Raw genomic sequence first — 19,332 nt, 5'->3', positions numbered from 1 at the left:
ATCCCAGTCACAATAACCCCACACCAAACTATGAACACCAGCCATGCTGTTGTTTCTGGCGATGATCTGATGGAGCTAACAGAAGCTGAACTGTTGGAAGGCTGGAGTGACCAAAACGTGACCAATGTTAAAAGAATTATGCTAAGGCGCGATGGCAAGGAGATAAAAACCAAGCATCTTGTACTCACTTTTTGCTCAAGTATTCTGCCTGAGACACTCGAGGCCGGCTATGTAAAGCTACGGGTCAGGCCATATGTTCCAAATCCTGTCTGCTGTTTCAAATGCCAGCGTTTTGGCCACAGTTCCCAAACTGCTGAGGCCGGCAGACATGTGCAAAATGCAGTTCCCGTGACTATGCCTTTGAAACACGCAAAAACGCTCCACACTGCATGAACTGTGATGGTGAGCATGTCGCATACTCGCGGTCATGCCCGTCTTGGTAGAAAGAAAAAGAAATAGTCACAATCAAAGTAAAGGAAAACATAATGTTTAAAGAGGCTCATAGGCGAGTGGCCTACCTGCCAGCGAACAGCTTTGCCGAAGTGGTGCGTCAGGGGGCGGTGTCACAACGACTCCCGGTGGCTGTCCGGCCCACATGCAGTGAGCCGGCGGTGACGCCATTGGCCCCCTTGGCGGCCGCAGCTAGCGCTGCTCCGCCAACCCAGCAGAAGGGGCCATCCACCTCTGGGCAGGTGGCCTCAAAGGTGTCGTCACACGTGCCGAGGCCTTCACATCAAACACAGTGCTCGGAAGAGCGCGTGTCCAGTGCCTCGCAACAGGCGATGGACATGGGCTCTTACACACTTTACACACGGGCTCTTACATGCTTTACAGTGACCGTCTTTTAGGCCCCTTTACAACCCTGTCACATCCATTGCTCATAATTTATCGCTTCACATTGATCTCGTTACCATTGGCCTGGCGCTCTTTGGCCAAATGTGGCCCTTGCGCCATAAAACACCACACATAATCATCATCAATTTGAACCCCTGGGGTCAGTAATAGGTAGTGCTTCGGAAGATCATTCAGTTATCGGCGCCAAAAATTACGGTATTATGTTGAATCGACTTGTATCTATTAATTTGCAGAGGCCACACGGGAAGCTGAAAAATTGTCGCACAACGAAAGGGAGTATATGGGATGGTACGAATGTTGCTCTTGACCGCCGTCACCATCTTTGCGACACACCATATGGAGGAATCTCATCTTGGTGCCGTTCAGACATGCATAGTCTCTTGTTGAGCTTCTAACATTGTTATTGGGCATAATACACAGTTTGTCTAGTGTGGTAAAGCATATCAAAATACATCTGTCATTTGGAATGCACATAAGACATTTGCCATCATTTTTTGTCTTGTACCTCACGGCACAAATTGTTCTAACTCATTTGTAATTTTTTGTCTGTTTTGTGCTCAGGTGCATATCTTTGTTCTCGTTAGGCTACAAAATTTTATTTAATTGTCCATAAAATTAAGTTCCTTGCCTACCCAAATAGAAACGTTTGCAACATGCCGTTCATGGTATACCATCCATGGGAAGGCAAGCTTGATTGGTCGCTGTTGGCTTTGTGTCTTGCTTCACTCTTGAGCAGGACTTACTGATTGCACAGTAATAACAAGCTTTGCCAAATGGCTGCAGATTACTGCTTTACTACTCCAAGTGTTCCTAAAAGACAAATTTTTCTGCTCCAAAACTGCTACTACAAAATGCTGTTGTGGCTACTCCTAAACTGTTCCAGAACAACATTTTTCCTTCTCCAAAGGTTACTTCAAATCCTAAACTGGCTGGCACACCACTGCATTCATTTTGGTGGAAGAAGGTTGATTATCACTGGAGAGAACTAAGGCCAAATTTTCTTTAATTGAATTTCGTGACCAAGCTTCAGCTCCTGTAAGTCGGTGTGATGCCAGTGATGTTCACATATTTTCACATTTTTAGGGTGGTCTGGTGTGGGAAATGGGGTAAAAACTGCTAGATTGAGTATTTGGTTCCTTTAGATGGAATGGTAATCTTTACTGCTACACAATTAACTAGGCTCAAGTAGATGCTGTCAAAATCCTTAAAGGGACACTAAAGTGAAAAACGATTTCTTCTGCATCAGTAAATTACCGTTCTACAACACCAAAAACACCACTTTTACAACGATAAGACGTTTGGTAAGCCAGAAAAAGCGCAAGAACGAAATACGGGTGGCGACGCCTACTTAAGTTCCCGCACCTGGGGGCTGCGACGTCTTGGATTTTGATGGCATCTTCTAGGGTCTACTAATTATATATAGAGGTACAGATCGACTGCATTGTGTTCTAAAGGAACCAAATTTTAAACATGGCAAGTTTCGGGAACCTTTATTCAGCCAACACGGCCCAAATGCGAAAACATACTTTGGAATCCCTGACGTCACGGTGACGTACCCGCGCTGGAGTTTCGGCGCGAAATTCAAATACTGATACTTGTACCTTCATTTTCTCATCTAATAATCAAACTATTCTTTTGAAATGACTGCCTGCAGGGTTCTCAAACAATGTTTCATTAGTCTAAACTGATTTATTTTTTCGCTTTAGTGTCCCTTTAACATCCCTGTAAGCTAGTGCAGGACCTTCACAGTGTCGCTACCCATCTTTTGATTTTGCTTCTTTTCTGACTTTCCAAGCCGTGGTAAGAATAGAAGTTTTGCTATTGCAGATGTGTAATCTACTAATACATTCTAATATTGCCCTTTAGTGTCCCTTTAAGTAAGATCTGCTGAACAGGAGCCTTCTGTTCAATCTGTGTGCTGAGATGAGGGGGGAAAGGTAGCCATATTTACGTGCTCAGTTAGATTAGATACACATAAACTTTTGTATGTGTAGCCTACTTTGTCCTGATCTTGGTTGTAGTACTTGCGTAAATTTTAGTTATCAACACTTTTTGTGCTTGCTTTTAGGCAAAGAACTATATTGTGGCCTCTGGAATGAAGTCTGTTGGCATTGAGGCTGCTGGTGGCTTGGGGGAAGTCACAGCTGAATGGATTGCAAAAGGAGAGCCGAAGCTTGACCTGTGGGACATTGACATACGGAGGTTCATCGGAATTCATAACAATGCTCATTTTCTTCGAGATCGCATGACTGAGGCACCAGGTTTGTTGATTGTTTAATCAAGGTGTTTTTTACTGTTTCTTTATGTTTTGGCATTGATGGCTTTTTTTTTTTTTATATATATAAATGGCAAAGGAAGGATTTTTTTGGTTGTTTGGTAAAACGAAGTAGGTGTTTATTTATTTTATTTATTTATTTACAGAATATCTGCCTTGCCTTGAAGGCATTATCGTAGGGGGACAGTTAGAGAATGATGTATTAAATTGTTCACAAAAATAAGTAAAGAATGTATAAAGTAAAGCAACATCAAGGTGGGAGCAAACAGTAAGTGAACATTTTCAAGCGTAACAGAAAATTAAAACAAAATTAAGACAGTAGTGCATTGTCACAAACACAGGCAGGAATAAAAATCGTGATTATCAGATATTGAAACACATTCCTCCGGTAACAAATTCCAGTCTCAGAAGGGTTTTCTTCCACAAACTGTCATAGTTTGTGGAAGAAAGGAGTTGGCAAAACGGTGCATATTACAGCTGTATTCCCGCACCTTATTTGAGTGGTCGAGTCGTGACATAAGTTGGCTCTGACAGGTAGTTACGGCTATCAATGCCTGTTTGATTGTAGAAAATATGGTGGAAGAACTTGAGTTAAAAAATTTTTCTTCTGGTGAATAACGTTTCCCGTCCCAGCAATGTTTTTATTTCAGTGATACTTTTGAAATGGTTGTAATTATTGGAGACGAAACGTGCAGTCTGATCTTGAAGTTTTCCTATTGTTACAAATAGTCCTGATGTGGATCCCAAATCATAGAGGCATAATTGAGGATAGATCTGTCATGCAAAAAGCAAAGTGTTTCTTTAACTTCTTTAGATCTTGATTTGAAATTTCTACTAATAAAAAACAACATTTTTCTTGCCTTGGATACTGACTGCTGGATATGTACGTTTCATTTAAGTTTTGGCGTGAAGTAAACACCAAGATACTTGCACTCTGAGACAGTTTTTATTGTTATGTTCAGCTTTGTACTGTGTTTGAGGTTCGAATTTCTTATTGGAAAAATGGACGTGATTACACTTACTAATATTCAGATTCATTTGCCAGCATAAACACCAATTTTCTATTTTATCAAGGTCCCTCTGCAAGATTGTTACATCTGATGGTGAATTTATTTCTCTGTTTTTATTTAAAGAACACAGTCATCTGCAAATAATTTTAAGGGTGACTGTATGTCATCTACAATGTCATTAATATATATGAGGAATAATAGTGGCCCTAGAACGCTGCCCTAGGGCACTCCTGAAGATATGGTTATGTGTGTTGATCTACACCCATTAAGAAGCATGTTCTGTTACAACCATTCAGATAGTTTCAAATCCAGTTTTGGGTTTTATTATCTACGTTCAAAGACGTTGACTTAATGTTCAGCAAGTGATGAGATACTGTGTCAAACACTTTTTTAAAGTAAAGGTATAGTGCATCTATGTGTTTATTCTTATCAAAGGAGTTACCTATAAAGTGTTGGAATTTAACTAATTATGTGTTGCATGAGTAACCATTATGAAAACCATGCTGTGAGGCAGTAAAAAAGTTAATAGATTCAATGTGTTTAAATAATTGACTATACAATATATGCTCAAGGACCTTGCAGGATACTGAAGTTAAGGATATAGGCCTGTAATTTTCCACCAGTTTCTTGTCTCCTGATTTAAACATGGGATTAACAGCCGCAATTTTTCAGTCCTGTGGAATCAACCCAGTCTAGTACGAGATTTGAAATATAATACAGAGATATTGTGTAACAATGCCATGACATATTTCTTTAGAATATAGGATGGAATTCTATCAGGACCCATAGATTTAGAGGTGTCCGATTCTCGCAGAAGACAGTTGATACCATGTACATCGATGTTTATTTCAGGCATTCAGTGGTTAGAGGCATAGTTAGGAGAAAGTGATGTGGTCGTGTCAGTCACTAGTTCCTGTGAAAACACTGATTTAAAATGTAGATTAAACAATTCAACCTTTTCAGCATCTGTCGTTATAGTAGTGCCGTTCGATTTTAGGGCGGGAACTGAAATGTCCCTTTATCTGAAAGCATGCTTGATAAGTACTTCACACAAAAAAGAAAAATATGGTGATTCATTGTGATGAAGAATGGGCAAATTTGTTTCTGGCAACATATTTTAAGCAAGAACTTTTGTAATTTTTGCAAGAGAACTTATAATTGCTTGCTGTGATTTGCTCTAAAATATAAAATCATGGGGGTATATCTATATCTGGTTGTTAGCAGTTTGGAAACAAAATTTTCATGGTCTTCTTGCAAGAATATTAATTTATGCACCTGTTTGACAGCTGCTGCTGCTTTTGGCAACAACTGTTTGAGTGTGACGTGTATAAATTGAGACCACTGTGTCTGGCTTTGAATTTTAGTTTGAGAGCACATGGAGGTTGTTGGCGTAAGTAAGGGTAGATTTAGGAAGCATCATCATTGGCATGAAAGAGCATAGCACCATGTTTAACCGCTTTGTTTCTACCCGTTCAGTACTCCACCGTGTCTAGTGTTCTGCGGCACGTTTTCCTGCTTCGTTGGGCGTGCTCTACATTGAAAATTGCTATAATATCTGCTACAGATATCGCATTTACAAAATGTCTGATTTATTTTGTTCACAAAAAACTTCTGCATCAGATGCAGTAAAAAAAAAAACTAGAAAGTGAGCATTAAAAAAAGTTTAAAATGTGCAGGAATGCAATTTGCACTTTTGCGTTTTTTGCACTCATAACACCTCTTGAACTTTTAAACTTAACCCTTGAAAACTATAAAAGCACAGCATCGAATGGTTCTGTGTTGCAGTTTTCATTATTATGGGCTGTTAAAAATGAGCCCACTGAGAAGCCTGTATGCTTTTCTTGAACCTGGTACAGTATTGTGGTACAACAAGAGTGGAGTCTAGCGAGCAGGTAGCTTTCTGTTGTTGTACAAACAATCCCTGCTGAAAGTGTAGACAAATATGCCCATCTGTGTGCGAAACCCAAAACAACTAGACAATAGCCTACAATGTGCTGCCATCCATGAAAAATATCCAGAAACAACTGTTCTTTTAGTGACCAGTGAATCACGGGTCACTCTGACTTTGGCATTGGCCGTCGCGGCTGGTGGCCAGTGGATCGGTGGCTGTGGAAGCAAATGGCTTAATGCCCACATAGTTTTCATTAGGATTACGGATTTATGCAAAACATTCCTCACCTGCTTTTTGCATGACATACTCTCATTCAAAGGTGCTTAAATTCAAGTTTACAGTTTTTGTCAGTTTCTCAAACTTCTCAAAATATTTTATGTTGATTACAGTCTCTGTTTCCCATGTCTAGTTATCCTGTCATTGATTCACGCAAACCTCCTTGCATGGATTAAGAACATCACGTCATCTTAACTTTACTAGTATTCTGATAACCTTAACGCTTCTCTTGTACTGTTTGATGTGCCACAGGGTAGCCATTTTTAATTTGTTACTCTCTCCACTTTACTTTATTGACATACTAGCTGACCTCCTGAATGAACATTTTTGCTGATGATTGCATAATATACAGTAACATTTCATCTCATGCTTACTGTGAAATCTTTCAGACTAACCTTAAAGTATTTTAGTAGAACAAAGAAATCAACAAATTGATAAGGGCTGATCACAAAAGGAGAGAAGAAAAAGGAAGAGTCACTTTTTTCACCTTATTCAGCATTGTAGGATGTGTGGTGATAAGGTGCTTTTGAACAACACCAGCGTTATATCGACATTGCAATGTTTAGGCTAGGCAAGTAGTAGGAGCCTATTTTATATGTATATAGGTGGACACGTGTGGGTGCCAGCCTTCCGGGCACATAAACCAGGCTGAGATTTTGTATGTCGATTGCAGTGATATGGTGCTTGTTTGTTGTTTTGATTTCGTGGTGATATGGAGATAGCCTAATTTTGTCATGTTTGCTATGCTTGATTCTGTGTACTAAGCACACACCTGTGCTTTCTGGTTTTTATTCAAGCTTATCTTTCTTAATAAAATTTGATCTGTGTGTAGTGCTTATGTGCATCTTCATTCTTCTGCTTGTGCTCTGTCTTTTTTTGACCTACGGTTTAATGTGGTCTGACTTTAACATTGTTAGCAACTAGTATTCAACACGGCTTATGATGCTGGCTGTTTTCAAACAGTGTTGACATCTTTTACTGACTGCAATTCCTAAATTTCAGCATTCTTTCGTACCAGCATATCAGTACCACGCTGACACACGAGTGCCACAGTGGTGTCAGCAAGCTGCTCGTTTGGCCACCTCAAATGTAAACCAAAGGATATAGGCATGAAACGGCATACACCATAGTTACGTACTGTAAAACCAAGTACAGTGAACTTCCTCCAGCTTTCTTTTTCCTGGTTAATTTGATTCTTTGCTTAATTAAATTCAATCAGAAGGTATTGCCCAGTGGCAATGGCTATGCATCTGGTCCACTGTTATTTCATTCCTAAAAATAATGTGTTAGCTAGTTCACATCTGCTCGTGCATGCACACATCTGTGCTAGCCTTGGCAATGAAAAAGTTACATCAGAATGACCACCAGGATGTTGAATGTGTGAGCAAGAAGATGCACCACCATCCAGCAGCATCACCAAAGCAAGATTCGCTCTGCTCACGCTGCTGGTCGCTGGTGTCTTTCGAGACGGTGCCTCACGCTGCCTCGCCATTCTTTAAACTCATAGCATCCTTGAGTGACACCACCAATAAACCTCTTATCAGTTGGTGGAAGTTGCTGGAATTCCCCCGTCACTTGCACCCTGGAGCTTCAAACCCAAACGCTTTCACCCCATCATGACCGACAGACTCGTCGGCACATTCGCCCCAGTCCAGCGCCTGCACTGGGGTCCCTTGGCAACATGATCCGAAGGTCTTCAGTGTTACATGACACTGATGTGGAAAACTGGTTTGCGTCATATGAATGGGGGAGTGCACATAACAAGTGGGATGCCGTCGCAAAGTTGACCAACGTCATATTTTATCTTACTGGCATTGCCCCACTCTGGTAACACAACCACGAAGGCGACATCCCGATACGGTCAACTTTCAAGATGTCATTTACTCAAGTGTTTGGTCAACCTGCTGTCCACAAACTATGTGCTGAACAGTGCTTGCGAGCCCGTGCACAGCACTTTCACGAGCTACATTGAAGAAGTCGTCAACCTTTGTAAATGTGTGAACGCCGTCACTCCTGAATATGATAAAATTCAGCACATTCCCAAAGGCATCGAAGATTGTGTATTTCAGATGCTCCTAGCCAGGAATGCACACACCGTTTCTGAAGTCATCGCCTTATGTCAGGGCTACGATAAGTTGAAGAAACAACACACCCTGACTTGGCAGCCTCAGTCAACCGCCGACTTGCTATCGAATCCCGTTGCCGTTTCCGAACACTCTCCACTGCTTCAGCAAATTCAAGACTTTGTGGGCGAGGAAGTTGCCTGTCAACTGTGTTGGTCCCCTTCACTCAGGAGCCATCCTGTCATCTGCCTCCATCGCTCCACACTGTCATTGCCTATAAGATCGCTCAAGCTGCTCCTGTCGCTAACCACCAGCCACCTGTGGCTGCACCTCTTACTGATGCACAGGCAGTGCAGCATGTAGCCACACCTCACCCCTATGCGCAGGTGGTGCATAGGGTTCCCCAGCCACCTTTCTCGATCCTGCAACAGTCTGCTCCATCCACTGCTCTTACTGTGTCTTGGGCCGGATCAAGCGTCAGAAATCCTTGGCAGATGGCTGACAATCATCCAATTTGTTGCATCTGCTGCACTTCGGGACATATAGCTTGCTATTGCTACCGCCGTCGCCTTCAAACTTCCAGTGACGCTGCCCGACTGTTCTAGTGTGGCAGTCAGCCCATGTGCCAATCGGCCCCAGGTCCCTCCTAGCGGTATCTTTGTGCTGACCTCTCTAAAATTCTGTTGCGCCGTTCACCATCTCCTCGTTGACGGTCGCTCTCCCCAATGCGTTGCCGACCTGCACCTTCCGACCAGGAAAACTAAGTGCCTCAAGAGGCAAGAACTGTGCCATCTTTGAACTGCCCAAGTCCTCACTCCTGTCCTGTTAACATGGTCACAATATGTGTCAAAGGTGTTTCTACTTTTGCACTTGTGGACACTGGCGCCGCCATTTCTGTTAAAGCTGCCAAACTCTGCCGTTCGCTGTGCAAGGTGACCACACTGCTCTCTGGACTATCTCTTCACAGGGCAAGCGTGCAGCATGTCACACCTCTCACAGCCTGTACTCCCCATGTACTTATACAAGGCATTATGTACATTGTCGAGTTTATTGTTCTTTCTGCCTGCTCGCATGACGTCACCTTTGGGTGGGATTTCCTATCCTGTCATAAAACCGTCATCAACTGCGCACAAGCTGAAGATGAATTTTTGCTGTTGTGTGACGCACCATTCCATGATGCTCTGGATCAGCCGCCTAAAGTCGTGCGCGAGGACACTGATATTTTGCCTGGCTCTTTTGCCCTTGTCCCAGTCTTCTGCGGTGCCGTCACCGATGCTATGGTCTTCTTTGCACGGTCTGACATATTTATGAGTTGCAAAGCCGTTCCACTGCCTTTTGCAATGCTCGACATCACCACTGGCCTCAGAAATATTTTTGTGGACAATCCCCTTTTTGCGTCTGTTACGTTGCTTGTTGGCGAATGTCTCGGCTGTGTGGAACACCTTGACTCTTTGTTCTTTGTTACTGTGCCAGACGACTCTTGCCATATTGACTCCACTGAACTACGTGCCCTTTCAATTCTTTAAGAGTCATCGAGTGACATGTTCTCGAGTTCCATCGCTACTACACTAACCCCTTCCGAACACTCCGAGCTTCTTCAGCTTCTACACCACTTTAGAAATTCTTTCTATGTTTCTCAGCTGCAATTGGGCTGAACATCGGAAGTGCAGCACTAAATTGACACTGGTTTACGCTAGCCATTGCGTCAAAGACCGCACCGCGTCTCTGTCAAAGAGCATCACATCATTGACGACCAAGTCGACGATATGCTATGCCGTGGCATTATTCAACCATTCCACAGTCCCTGGGCATCTCCTGTCATTCTCGTTTGCAAGAAGGACGGGTCTTTTCGCTTTTGCGTTAACTACTGGCAATTAAATAAGGTAATGTGTAAGAGAATCTATCCTTTGCCATAAATCAACGCCGCCCTTGACAGCCTTCAAGGAGCAGAACTCCTTTCATCCCTAGACTTGTGTTCTGGCTACTGGCGGGTTCCAATGGTTGAAGCCGATCGCCAGAAAACTGCATTTATTACACCTGACAGCCTATATGAATTCAGTGTGATGCCCTCCAGACTTTGCAACGCACCTGACACGTTTGAACAACTCATGAATAATATTCTGCGTGGCCTCAAGTGGTCTATATGTCTATGTTGCTTTGACAAGGTCGTGGTTTTCTCTTCTGATTTTTCGACCTGCCTACTCGCCTTAGACATGTTTTGATGTGTCTGAATAATGCTGGCGTCCAACTCAACCTCAAAAAATGCTGTGTAAAAGCTGACCATCTTAGGCCACACCGTGTCCAAGCACAGCATTTTACCCGACCCTGTGAAACTTCATGCAGTTGCTGAGTTCCTGAAGCCTACTAACATCAAAGAGCTTCACAGTGTTGTGGGCCTATGCTCATATTTTGGGCACTTTGTGCGCGGTTTCGCATAGATCATGTTGCCGTTGACCCAGCTCTTATGCTGTGGCATGGACCTCTCCTCCTGGTCTCCCACATGCGTCGATGCGTTTGCTACACTGCGTCACCTTCTTACCTCTCCGCCTATTCTTTACCATTTCGACCTGACAGCTGCAACTGAAATACATACAAATGCCAGTGGGGTCGGTCTTGGCGCCGTTCTCCCACAACAAAAGCCTGGCTACTCCAAATACATTGTCGCCTATGCGAGTCGTACGCTGACAAAAGTAAAAGCCAATTACAGTATGACTGAAAAGAGTGCTTAGTTCTATTTTGGGTGCTTGGCAAGTTCCACCCATACCTATAACGCCGCCCATACGACCTAGTAATGGATCACCACATGCTTTGTTGGCTCGGTGTGTTGAAATATCCATCTCGCCAGCTAGCATGCTGGGCACTCCAAATCCAGGAGTATGATATTCGCGTCATCTTTCACTGCGAATGCAAGCACACTGACACAGACGCTCTCCTGTCCCATTCACCTCTACCTCCTGACTCGACCTGTGGAACCACGTGCACACACTCCATGTCATCTCTTGACCATGACTCAGTTGGCACCGAATGATGCCGTGACCCATGGATCGCTTCTCTTTTCGACTATCTTTCTGGATCGTCAACCATTCCTGTATCCCGATCCCTCTGATACCAAGCTGTTCATTTTGCCATTCGTGATCGGCTGCTCCGCTGACGCAACTATGCTCCCGAAGGCCGTAGATGGCTACTGGTCATTCCCTGCAGCTTAAGATCACAAATCTTTGCCTCCTTTCACAGTGATCCACAATGTGGCCACACCGGAGTGTTTAAGACATACGAACATATTCGCCATCGCTACTACTGGTGGGGAATGTACAGTTTTCTACTAATGTTTATTCAGTGCTGCTCTGCTTTATCAATACATGAAGGCTGGCTCGAAGATATATACAAAGAGAATTAGCAGGCAAGATAATTAACAGAAGTGGGGTAGGAACAGTGGGGATTTTGTGTAATTGTACCTGGAGGCACTCGTACTACAGAAAAAGTGTTATCTCCCACCAAAAGCATTTATTTTCAACACACACTCGGCAGTCAAGTCTCAGCAGTGAAATGAAATACGTGGTCTCCTGACAAGGAGTGGCGGGGTGTACACCTGAGCAGCAGTGTGTTCTGCAATGAGAGCAACAAAAGCCATAAGGATTCTATAAAAAGATAGCTGGTACATGTGTTCAATTGCAGTGGAAGTGGTACTCAACATGGCACGAGACCATTGCTGAGGGAGAGTTTAAATACATCAACAAGCTGCTTGGTATGCTACGTAGTGCAGTGACAACTGCTTGTTGATGAATATGCAGATGAAGTCATAATACCTATGCCATAACACCAAGAACAACATTAGAACCTTAGCTGTGAGCTGAAATGTTTCCAGAGTTAACATTGTCATCGATTTTGTTGTACTACTGATTGACTGTCGTTTACATTCAGATGCCATGCAGCCTCTATCTGTAGTATTAGATTTAATTTGATGAATACGTACCATGTTTAACACAGTACTTCCAAATGTGTGAAGCCGCTGTCCGACTATTTTCCATCCTGATCAGGCCCTTCTATTATGTAAAACAATTTAGTTAACAGTGAGTGACAAACAAATCAAAGCCGTGCTGTGGTGTCTTTCGTGGATAATTAGCATGAGGTTTATTTTTACTGCAAATACGGGATCGGATCTTTATGACAGTGAGCACCTGCAGACAATGCCAAGATGTGGTTTTCCTTTCAAGGTTATTTGGAGGAAAGCCAGTATATCTGACCTTGCACTAAGAACTGCTACTTCTAAAAAAATGTTATTGCAGACAGATATCTGTTCAACCTCCCTGCCTTTCCTCTTCATCTCTCTCTCTCTTATTGCATTAGTTTGCCTTACGGCATCAAACAGAACTGTTATACGCAATTGTGAAACTCTGTCTCTTGCATCAAATCCAAAAAGTAGTGGTGATGAGGGCCAAAGATCCATTTGTGTAAGTCTGGTGGCCAATTAGGGTGGAGACCCACACGGCTCAGATCACATTGACGAGCTGATTGCAGACCAGGGCATGTCCATAGCAAGTGCTGTAGGTCTGCCATCTGTACTGGTGTGGGACAGTACGGGCATGTAGAAGAGACGTCAATATTTCCCCACTGCGCGAGGGTGGACGGTGTGACAGCCACACTCATGCAAACTCTTCAGAGTGATACGTCCTCTTGATGGGTAAGGCCAGCCGGCAGATCAGAACTACACGGTGGTGTGCGAGCTCATATGGTGTGCCAAAGAATTTCTTTCTGAATGTCCATTGTTTCAGAGTGTAGAAGCATGAGCAGAGGCAATGAGTGTACGACTGTCAAGGAATGGCATGCGGCGTCTGCCATGGTATGAGCGGGAACACTTGATCAGCAAATCCAGCAAATCCAGCAGACTCAAACCGGTCATGGATAAGGCGTCGCACAGCAGTGAAAGTCCATCACTACACCAGCTGAATGATTGACACGACGGCGTGAACGCACCACTTGCACTGAATCGGTGTTGAGGATCACACTTCTTGGGTGTTGCACCTTGGCGATTGGTAACAGAGTGGTCAGGCCATCGCAGAGTGCAACTAGCTCCCCCAGTACCAAGGTAATGGGTGTATTCAACTCATAAGAACACGTCTGGTTTACACCTTGATAGGAAGGGCATACTAAGGAAGTATGAAAAATTGCCGAACTTGATGTGGCATCCATATAGGCACTTAGGTCTAGTTCCTCTAACTCCGAACAGGAAGGTGCAGTTGCAGTGGTGCTCATGGAATTTGAGTTTCGATTAGTCACCTACCAAATGCAACCAATTGGCTTGTTGTAAGTCACTTGGCAGTGGCCCCATGGTGCTAGTGGCAGTAAGGATTGATCCATTAAGGGGAAAGACGGGTCCATGTAATTCGCCAAGGCAGCAGCCGCAGGAATGCTACTGTGTTTTGTCACCTGCACTTTGTGTCTTTGATTGAATGAGCTTATCAAGTGTGTTCACCTTAGCTTCTGCCTGAAGTGTCATGATAGGTGTGAGCCTTGGAAGGCCTGTAATCACGTGCGTTGTTTCACAGTTAAGGTTTTCCGGTTGAGCCCATTCTGCTCTGGTATGGCCTGCAACTATGCTTACTAGATCAAGCGAGGCTGGAATATAGAGCAAACCAGCTGCCGAGCAATACAGGTGCGAGCCCCACCCGATTTCTGGGTGATGCGACAAAAGAGGTGACACATGCTAGAAGAAGATCTGGAGGCCCAGTGTATTCAAGGCAATGCCGATCCGGACGAAGAAAAGTCCACTCCAAGTACTTGGACTGTGGTCACCTCTACCAAGATGTGACCATCGAGCGCAAGGCGAAGAGGGGCTTGGTTAAGTTTTCGACAACCCTAGCTGTTAGCAATGCCTATGTTGAAGGTCTTTTGCATTGAAAGTGTGAGCCCCACTGACATGCACCAAGCAAGTGTTGTTTCAAATGCTGCCTGCAGTGCCCATTCTTGATGCTTCAAAGAGTGATGGGTGGTCCATACCGTCACATTATCAGCATACATTAAGAATCGTACGTCCGGAATATTTGACAATTCCCGCACCATCTGCAGTAGCACAACATTAAACAATATCGGCACAAGAATGGATCCCTGCGGCACTCTACGTTTCGTCATAAACTGTTCATAGTTCTTTCTGAAGGCGGACCAAAAAGGAGCGCTCACGAAGAAGTGATTGCATGAATGCGCGAGCATGGCAAGGCAAGTGAATCCACTGTAGGATCTCAAGTGTAGCCTCATGGCTCACATTGTCATAAGCTCGATGTATGTCCATCACAAGCAGCGTCCACATGCGGTGGGAGCGACCACCAATGAGCACCGCAGTGGAAAAGTATTCTAAGCCGTCTTCAGGGCTTAGATGAGGCCAAAATCCTATCTGGGCTGGGTGATACCACCTGAAATGCTCAAGCCATCAGCTGAGGTGCATCACCACTATTCACTCCAGCAGCTTACATAGTGTTGCGGTAAGGGCAATTGGTCACAGCTAGGTTTGTGAGAATGCCAAGTGGCTTTCCCTGCTTCAGAATGGCCATAGCAGCCACGTGTTTCCACCATGTTGGAACTTCTCCGGAGTTCCTTCCACACAGTATTTATGTTATCAAGAAGCCACTCAAGAACAGGTTTCTCCATGTTTTTGTACACCTCATACAGTATCCTATCAGGTCCAGGGGCAGTCCGTGGTTTAGCTTTGTCGATTGCCGGCAGTAGTTCATCCGTGATGAACATTGACTCCATGCCGTCAATGTCTCCCTTGCATGGGACTCCTCCCACATGGGCCAGTATGGTGAATGAGTGGGTAAAGGTGGGAGGCGCGCTGTCGCAATTTGGATACAAAGATCATGCAACCTCCAGTGCGAATACTGCAGGGTCCAGTCTGGATACAAGACATGCACTGGAGACTGAACCAGGAGTACATGGACCTCGCTCCATCATCCAGAATGTCCACCACACCGAAGCTGTAGTAGAAGAAGGATCAAGCGGCACACAACATTCCATCTAGTTGCCCCAGGAAAGTGTCTTATCATGTCTGAGAGCCACTGCGGTTGCTCGGTTGAGGTTGTAATGAGCAAAGTTGGAGTCTGGAGAGCGAGACACAATACTCTCCGCATGATGACGCTCTGCCTGCAGACGTAGAAGTTGTAGATCCGGTGCTGGACTGGACTCAACGACCCACATGCACAGTGTAGCACTGGAAACCAAAGTCCCAATGATGTTCAAGGGGTCCACATGAGCATTGTCAGCATACGATGACAACCACACATTTAGGTTAGCACAGAATAGATCCCAGTTAATTACATGACACTTACAGCATAGGTGCCAGGGACAATTTGATGTATGCCTATATGTATGGGATAGTAGTCACTACCCCAACAACCTGGTTCCCTATTCCAGTTGACTGATGCATGGCCTAACCACCAAGTGAGATCCAGGGAATAAGCAGGGATACCGGCATGATCCTGACGACGAGTTGATGTGGCTGGGGCATTAAGAAGCACGAACTGGGTGTCTATAAAAGTTTCCATGACCATTTGGCCTCGGGCACTAGTAACAGGATACCCCCAGGCCATGTCTGGTGTATTAAAGTCACCCGCCTCTAATATTGGGCAGCTGGAGTACGTTTGATGGAGGTGATGCAGCCATCCAACCATTTGGGTGTTGCTGTACATAGCACGATACCAGAATGACATCAGTGTAAGAAAGGCAAATCAACACGGCAACCACTTCCTGCCACTGAGTGCACCACTGTGATACTGGGATAGGTGTCTGTGGATATTTGCTGCTCACATAAACTGCCACTTCACTTTGCCAGGGGTACAGGCAGAGGCACCATAGCGGCAGTCCACAATAGAAGGGGTAGCATATTAGGTGACTGTAGAAGCGCGGGAGTGAGTTAGTCTCCTAAAGAAGCAAAGCCCAGACAGAAAGTTTGCTCATGTGAACATGCTGGTTGAGCTCACCAACTTTTTCTCTCAAGCCTTGACGGTTCCATTGAATGACACCTGGAAACGACTTGCTGGTGACGTGGCAAGCTATATTCGAAGGTTAGTGGCTAGAACAAACAACCAACAGATTTTGCAGCTGTTGAGCTACAAATTGAAGAAGTTCTGTTGTAGACAGAGCATCAGAAGAGGCAGGCACAGACTGAGATGGCAAGGATTCACTGTTCACACATGTTCATGCTTGATCAAGTATCTTGTTGGCGTATTAGGGCTCAACGCTGTGTTAGGCAGCTTAGTTCTTGCAACAAGTCTAGGTGTTGATCTAGCTCAGCTGACACAGGCTCCATGTCAAGATTGTCCATTGGTGGTGGCGCAGGCTTGTCAGATCTGTTTTTTTGGTGGCCCCGCTAGCTACTTCACTATAAGTCGACTGGCTGATAGTCGGAATGATGGCTTCAGCTTGCTTAACATCAGTATCATCTTCTTCAAGTACTGTGAAGCGGTTGGATATGAGAATGCGACCAGTCGGTGTCAATGAGTTCACTGCCTTGGTGTTTCTCTGGTGACTCTTACGCATAGCCTCATCGGCGCATCGCTTTGTGGGGCTGGCCTTGTCAGTAATCTCATGGTCATTCAATTTACATAAGCCACACTTGTACGTGGTGGCTTCTTCCAGTGCCATGCTGGAGTCTGATGCATGTGGACACGAGGTACGCATGTGTCCCAGTTGGAAACACTTGTAGCAATGGACCACTGCTGGCAATTACATGCTGAACTGTAGAATACAGCTTTGAAGGGCCCCGAAGGGTGACTAGGCATGTGCGTCCTTGGCCCACGTAACGGGCACTAACCACCTGATGCGAGGGCCAAATTACATCCTTCACTAAGCTCTGTGGGTTTTGACTAGCGCCCACACCAGCCACAACATAGTGCCGAAGGGCCGAACTGAATGTCAGATAAACTTGCACAGGTACTGAGGATGTTTCAGAAGTGGCCACAGCCTGCAGTGTCCATATACATTCCACATCCTGGAGGGAGCGTACCCAAACAGTACAGTGTTCATGGCTCTGTGGATGGCCAAGCCTTGAAAGTTGTTTGTCTTGAGGCAGGAATTCAGGGCATGTTGGAGCGCTTGGTTAGAGAATGACGTAACATCAAAACAAGCCAGGTGCTTGATGGCCGCTTTGTAGAGGTGCTCTGGCGCATGTAACGAAGGGAGCACTTCTGGAACGCTAATACATCCCCGATTAGATGCTGGGGTAACCATCGATGTGGCTGATGCAGGAGATGACTTGTCCATTTGGCATTTGCCAGCACTGGTAGAACTTGGTACATCTTCCGTCAGCACAGATATGTCCATGCTGGTAGATGTTGCAAAAAAGTCCTGAGACACCATCGGCACTGCATTCACAGCAGCCATAAGTGGCGATGCTGTTGAGCACAATGCGTTGGTGGGCTGGTTGGCGCGAATCCATAAATACTTTGTTTAGCACAAAACAACAGACACAAGAAAGACGACCAGGACAAGGTGCTACTCTCAACTGACATCATTTTATTGCGTCACTCCTTTATAGACTATTGAGCACAGTTGGAAAATTGCTGGTGTGCACGAAGCCAATGCACCTTGTTGACCACGGGACTGAGTGACGCTGCTGGGAGTCGGGCCTGACTTCCACCTCTAATTCTCAGAGGGGCCAGGGCTCCCCACTAGGCCTTGAGCCAGGCTGATGACCCCTTGAGGAGGTGCCAGGAGGTGTCTCGATGCTGTACAATGCAACTAACCAAGAATACGGGGTTATAAGCCCCACAAAATGGCCAGAACAAGAGCTCAGTAAAACGTTCGCTGTGCTTCGCATTGGCTTGGCTTGGCTATCCAAAAGCTGCTAGACGTCTTGTTCAGAGGAGTTCACACATTGCTTGAACCTTTGTGCCCACTATAAGCATGCGAAGAAATCACCTGGGCAGTGAATTCGGGCCTTGTCCAAAACTGCAACATTTACTGCTGGTGCTGATTTCTTAATGGAGCTCTCACTGTACACAAGGGGCTTGTAAGAACGCCTAGCAACTTAATGCACACTGCAAGAAAGTTCTTCTTTTTTACATCTCGTCAATTCATTTGCAGTGTATACATACTGTGCTCACTAGCTTAAAGGGCCACTAAAGAGAAAAATAATTTGAACTGTATTAGTAAATTACCCTTCTGCAATACAAAAAAAAAAACAAAAAAACAAAGCCACTCTTGCCATTAGAAGTGTTAGAAGCCAGAAGAAATGCTAAAGCGATAGACTGGTGGCGACACCACCTTGTGAAGTTCCTGCACCAGCTCGGCATCAAGTGATGGATATTTATGACGTCTACTCGGTCCTAGTTAAATATTTGTTGGTAAAGATAGACTTCATCATGTTCTAACAAAGCCAAAGACTGAACTGAGCAAGTTTCAAGAACTTCCACTGAGCCACAATGGCCCAAATATGAGAAAGCACTTTGAAATGCATGGCGTCACACTTGTGTAGTGTTGCTGTGGTTTTGGTGCGAAATTCAAAATATGGAACTTTGATCGTCATTTTGTCTTCTAGTGATCTATCTTCTACTGCAAAATTAGCAAAACTAGAGTTCTGGAAGAAAAGTCTGTCAGTCTCAACTGATTTAGTGCTTCTCTTTAGTATTCCTTTAAATGACATATTTTTACTTAGCTTCTCCATTTTGAGGATGCCATGAATTGTGCTTCAATGATGTAACTCTACAGGTGTTTTTGGACACAAAAATGAAGTAATGATATTGAAGATGGTCCCAAGTGTTTTTGAGGGCAAAGAACAAGTTTACCACTTGTTTTTATGAATAAAGGTATTATTATTATTATCATCATTAAGAATGAAGGAATAGAAGGTTCAGACGTCTTCTTCTTCTTCCTCCTCCTCTTATTCTTCATTTTCTTTTTTGTCTGGGTGGAGGGGTGGGAGGTTTCAATAAGCTGTGTTATTTTTCCAAGTTTTGTGGCCCTGTTTAGGTA

At 44.4% G+C, this 19,332-nt stretch overlaps 1 protein-coding gene across 2 annotated transcripts in view; it reads left to right on the top strand.

Moving 5' to 3' along the window:
- LOC142590924 (pyruvate dehydrogenase phosphatase regulatory subunit, mitochondrial) overlaps positions 1 to 19,332 on the top strand; it is a 121,499-nt gene that overhangs the window by 54,439 nt on the left and 47,728 nt on the right. For both annotated transcript variants that reach the window (XM_075703323.1, XM_075703321.1), the window contains exon 11: positions 2,924 to 3,116. In XM_075703323.1, coding sequence (XP_075559438.1) covers positions 2,924 to 3,116 — 193 coding nt within the window. The remainder of the gene's footprint in view (positions 1 to 2,923; positions 3,117 to 19,332) is intronic.

This window comes from Dermacentor variabilis, chromosome 1, assembly GCF_050947875.1.
Source record: "Dermacentor variabilis isolate Ectoservices chromosome 1, ASM5094787v1, whole genome shotgun sequence".
Classification (NCBI taxonomy): domain Eukaryota; kingdom Metazoa; phylum Arthropoda; class Arachnida; order Ixodida; family Ixodidae; genus Dermacentor; species Dermacentor variabilis.
This window is presented reverse-complemented; position numbering and strand designations above follow the sequence as displayed.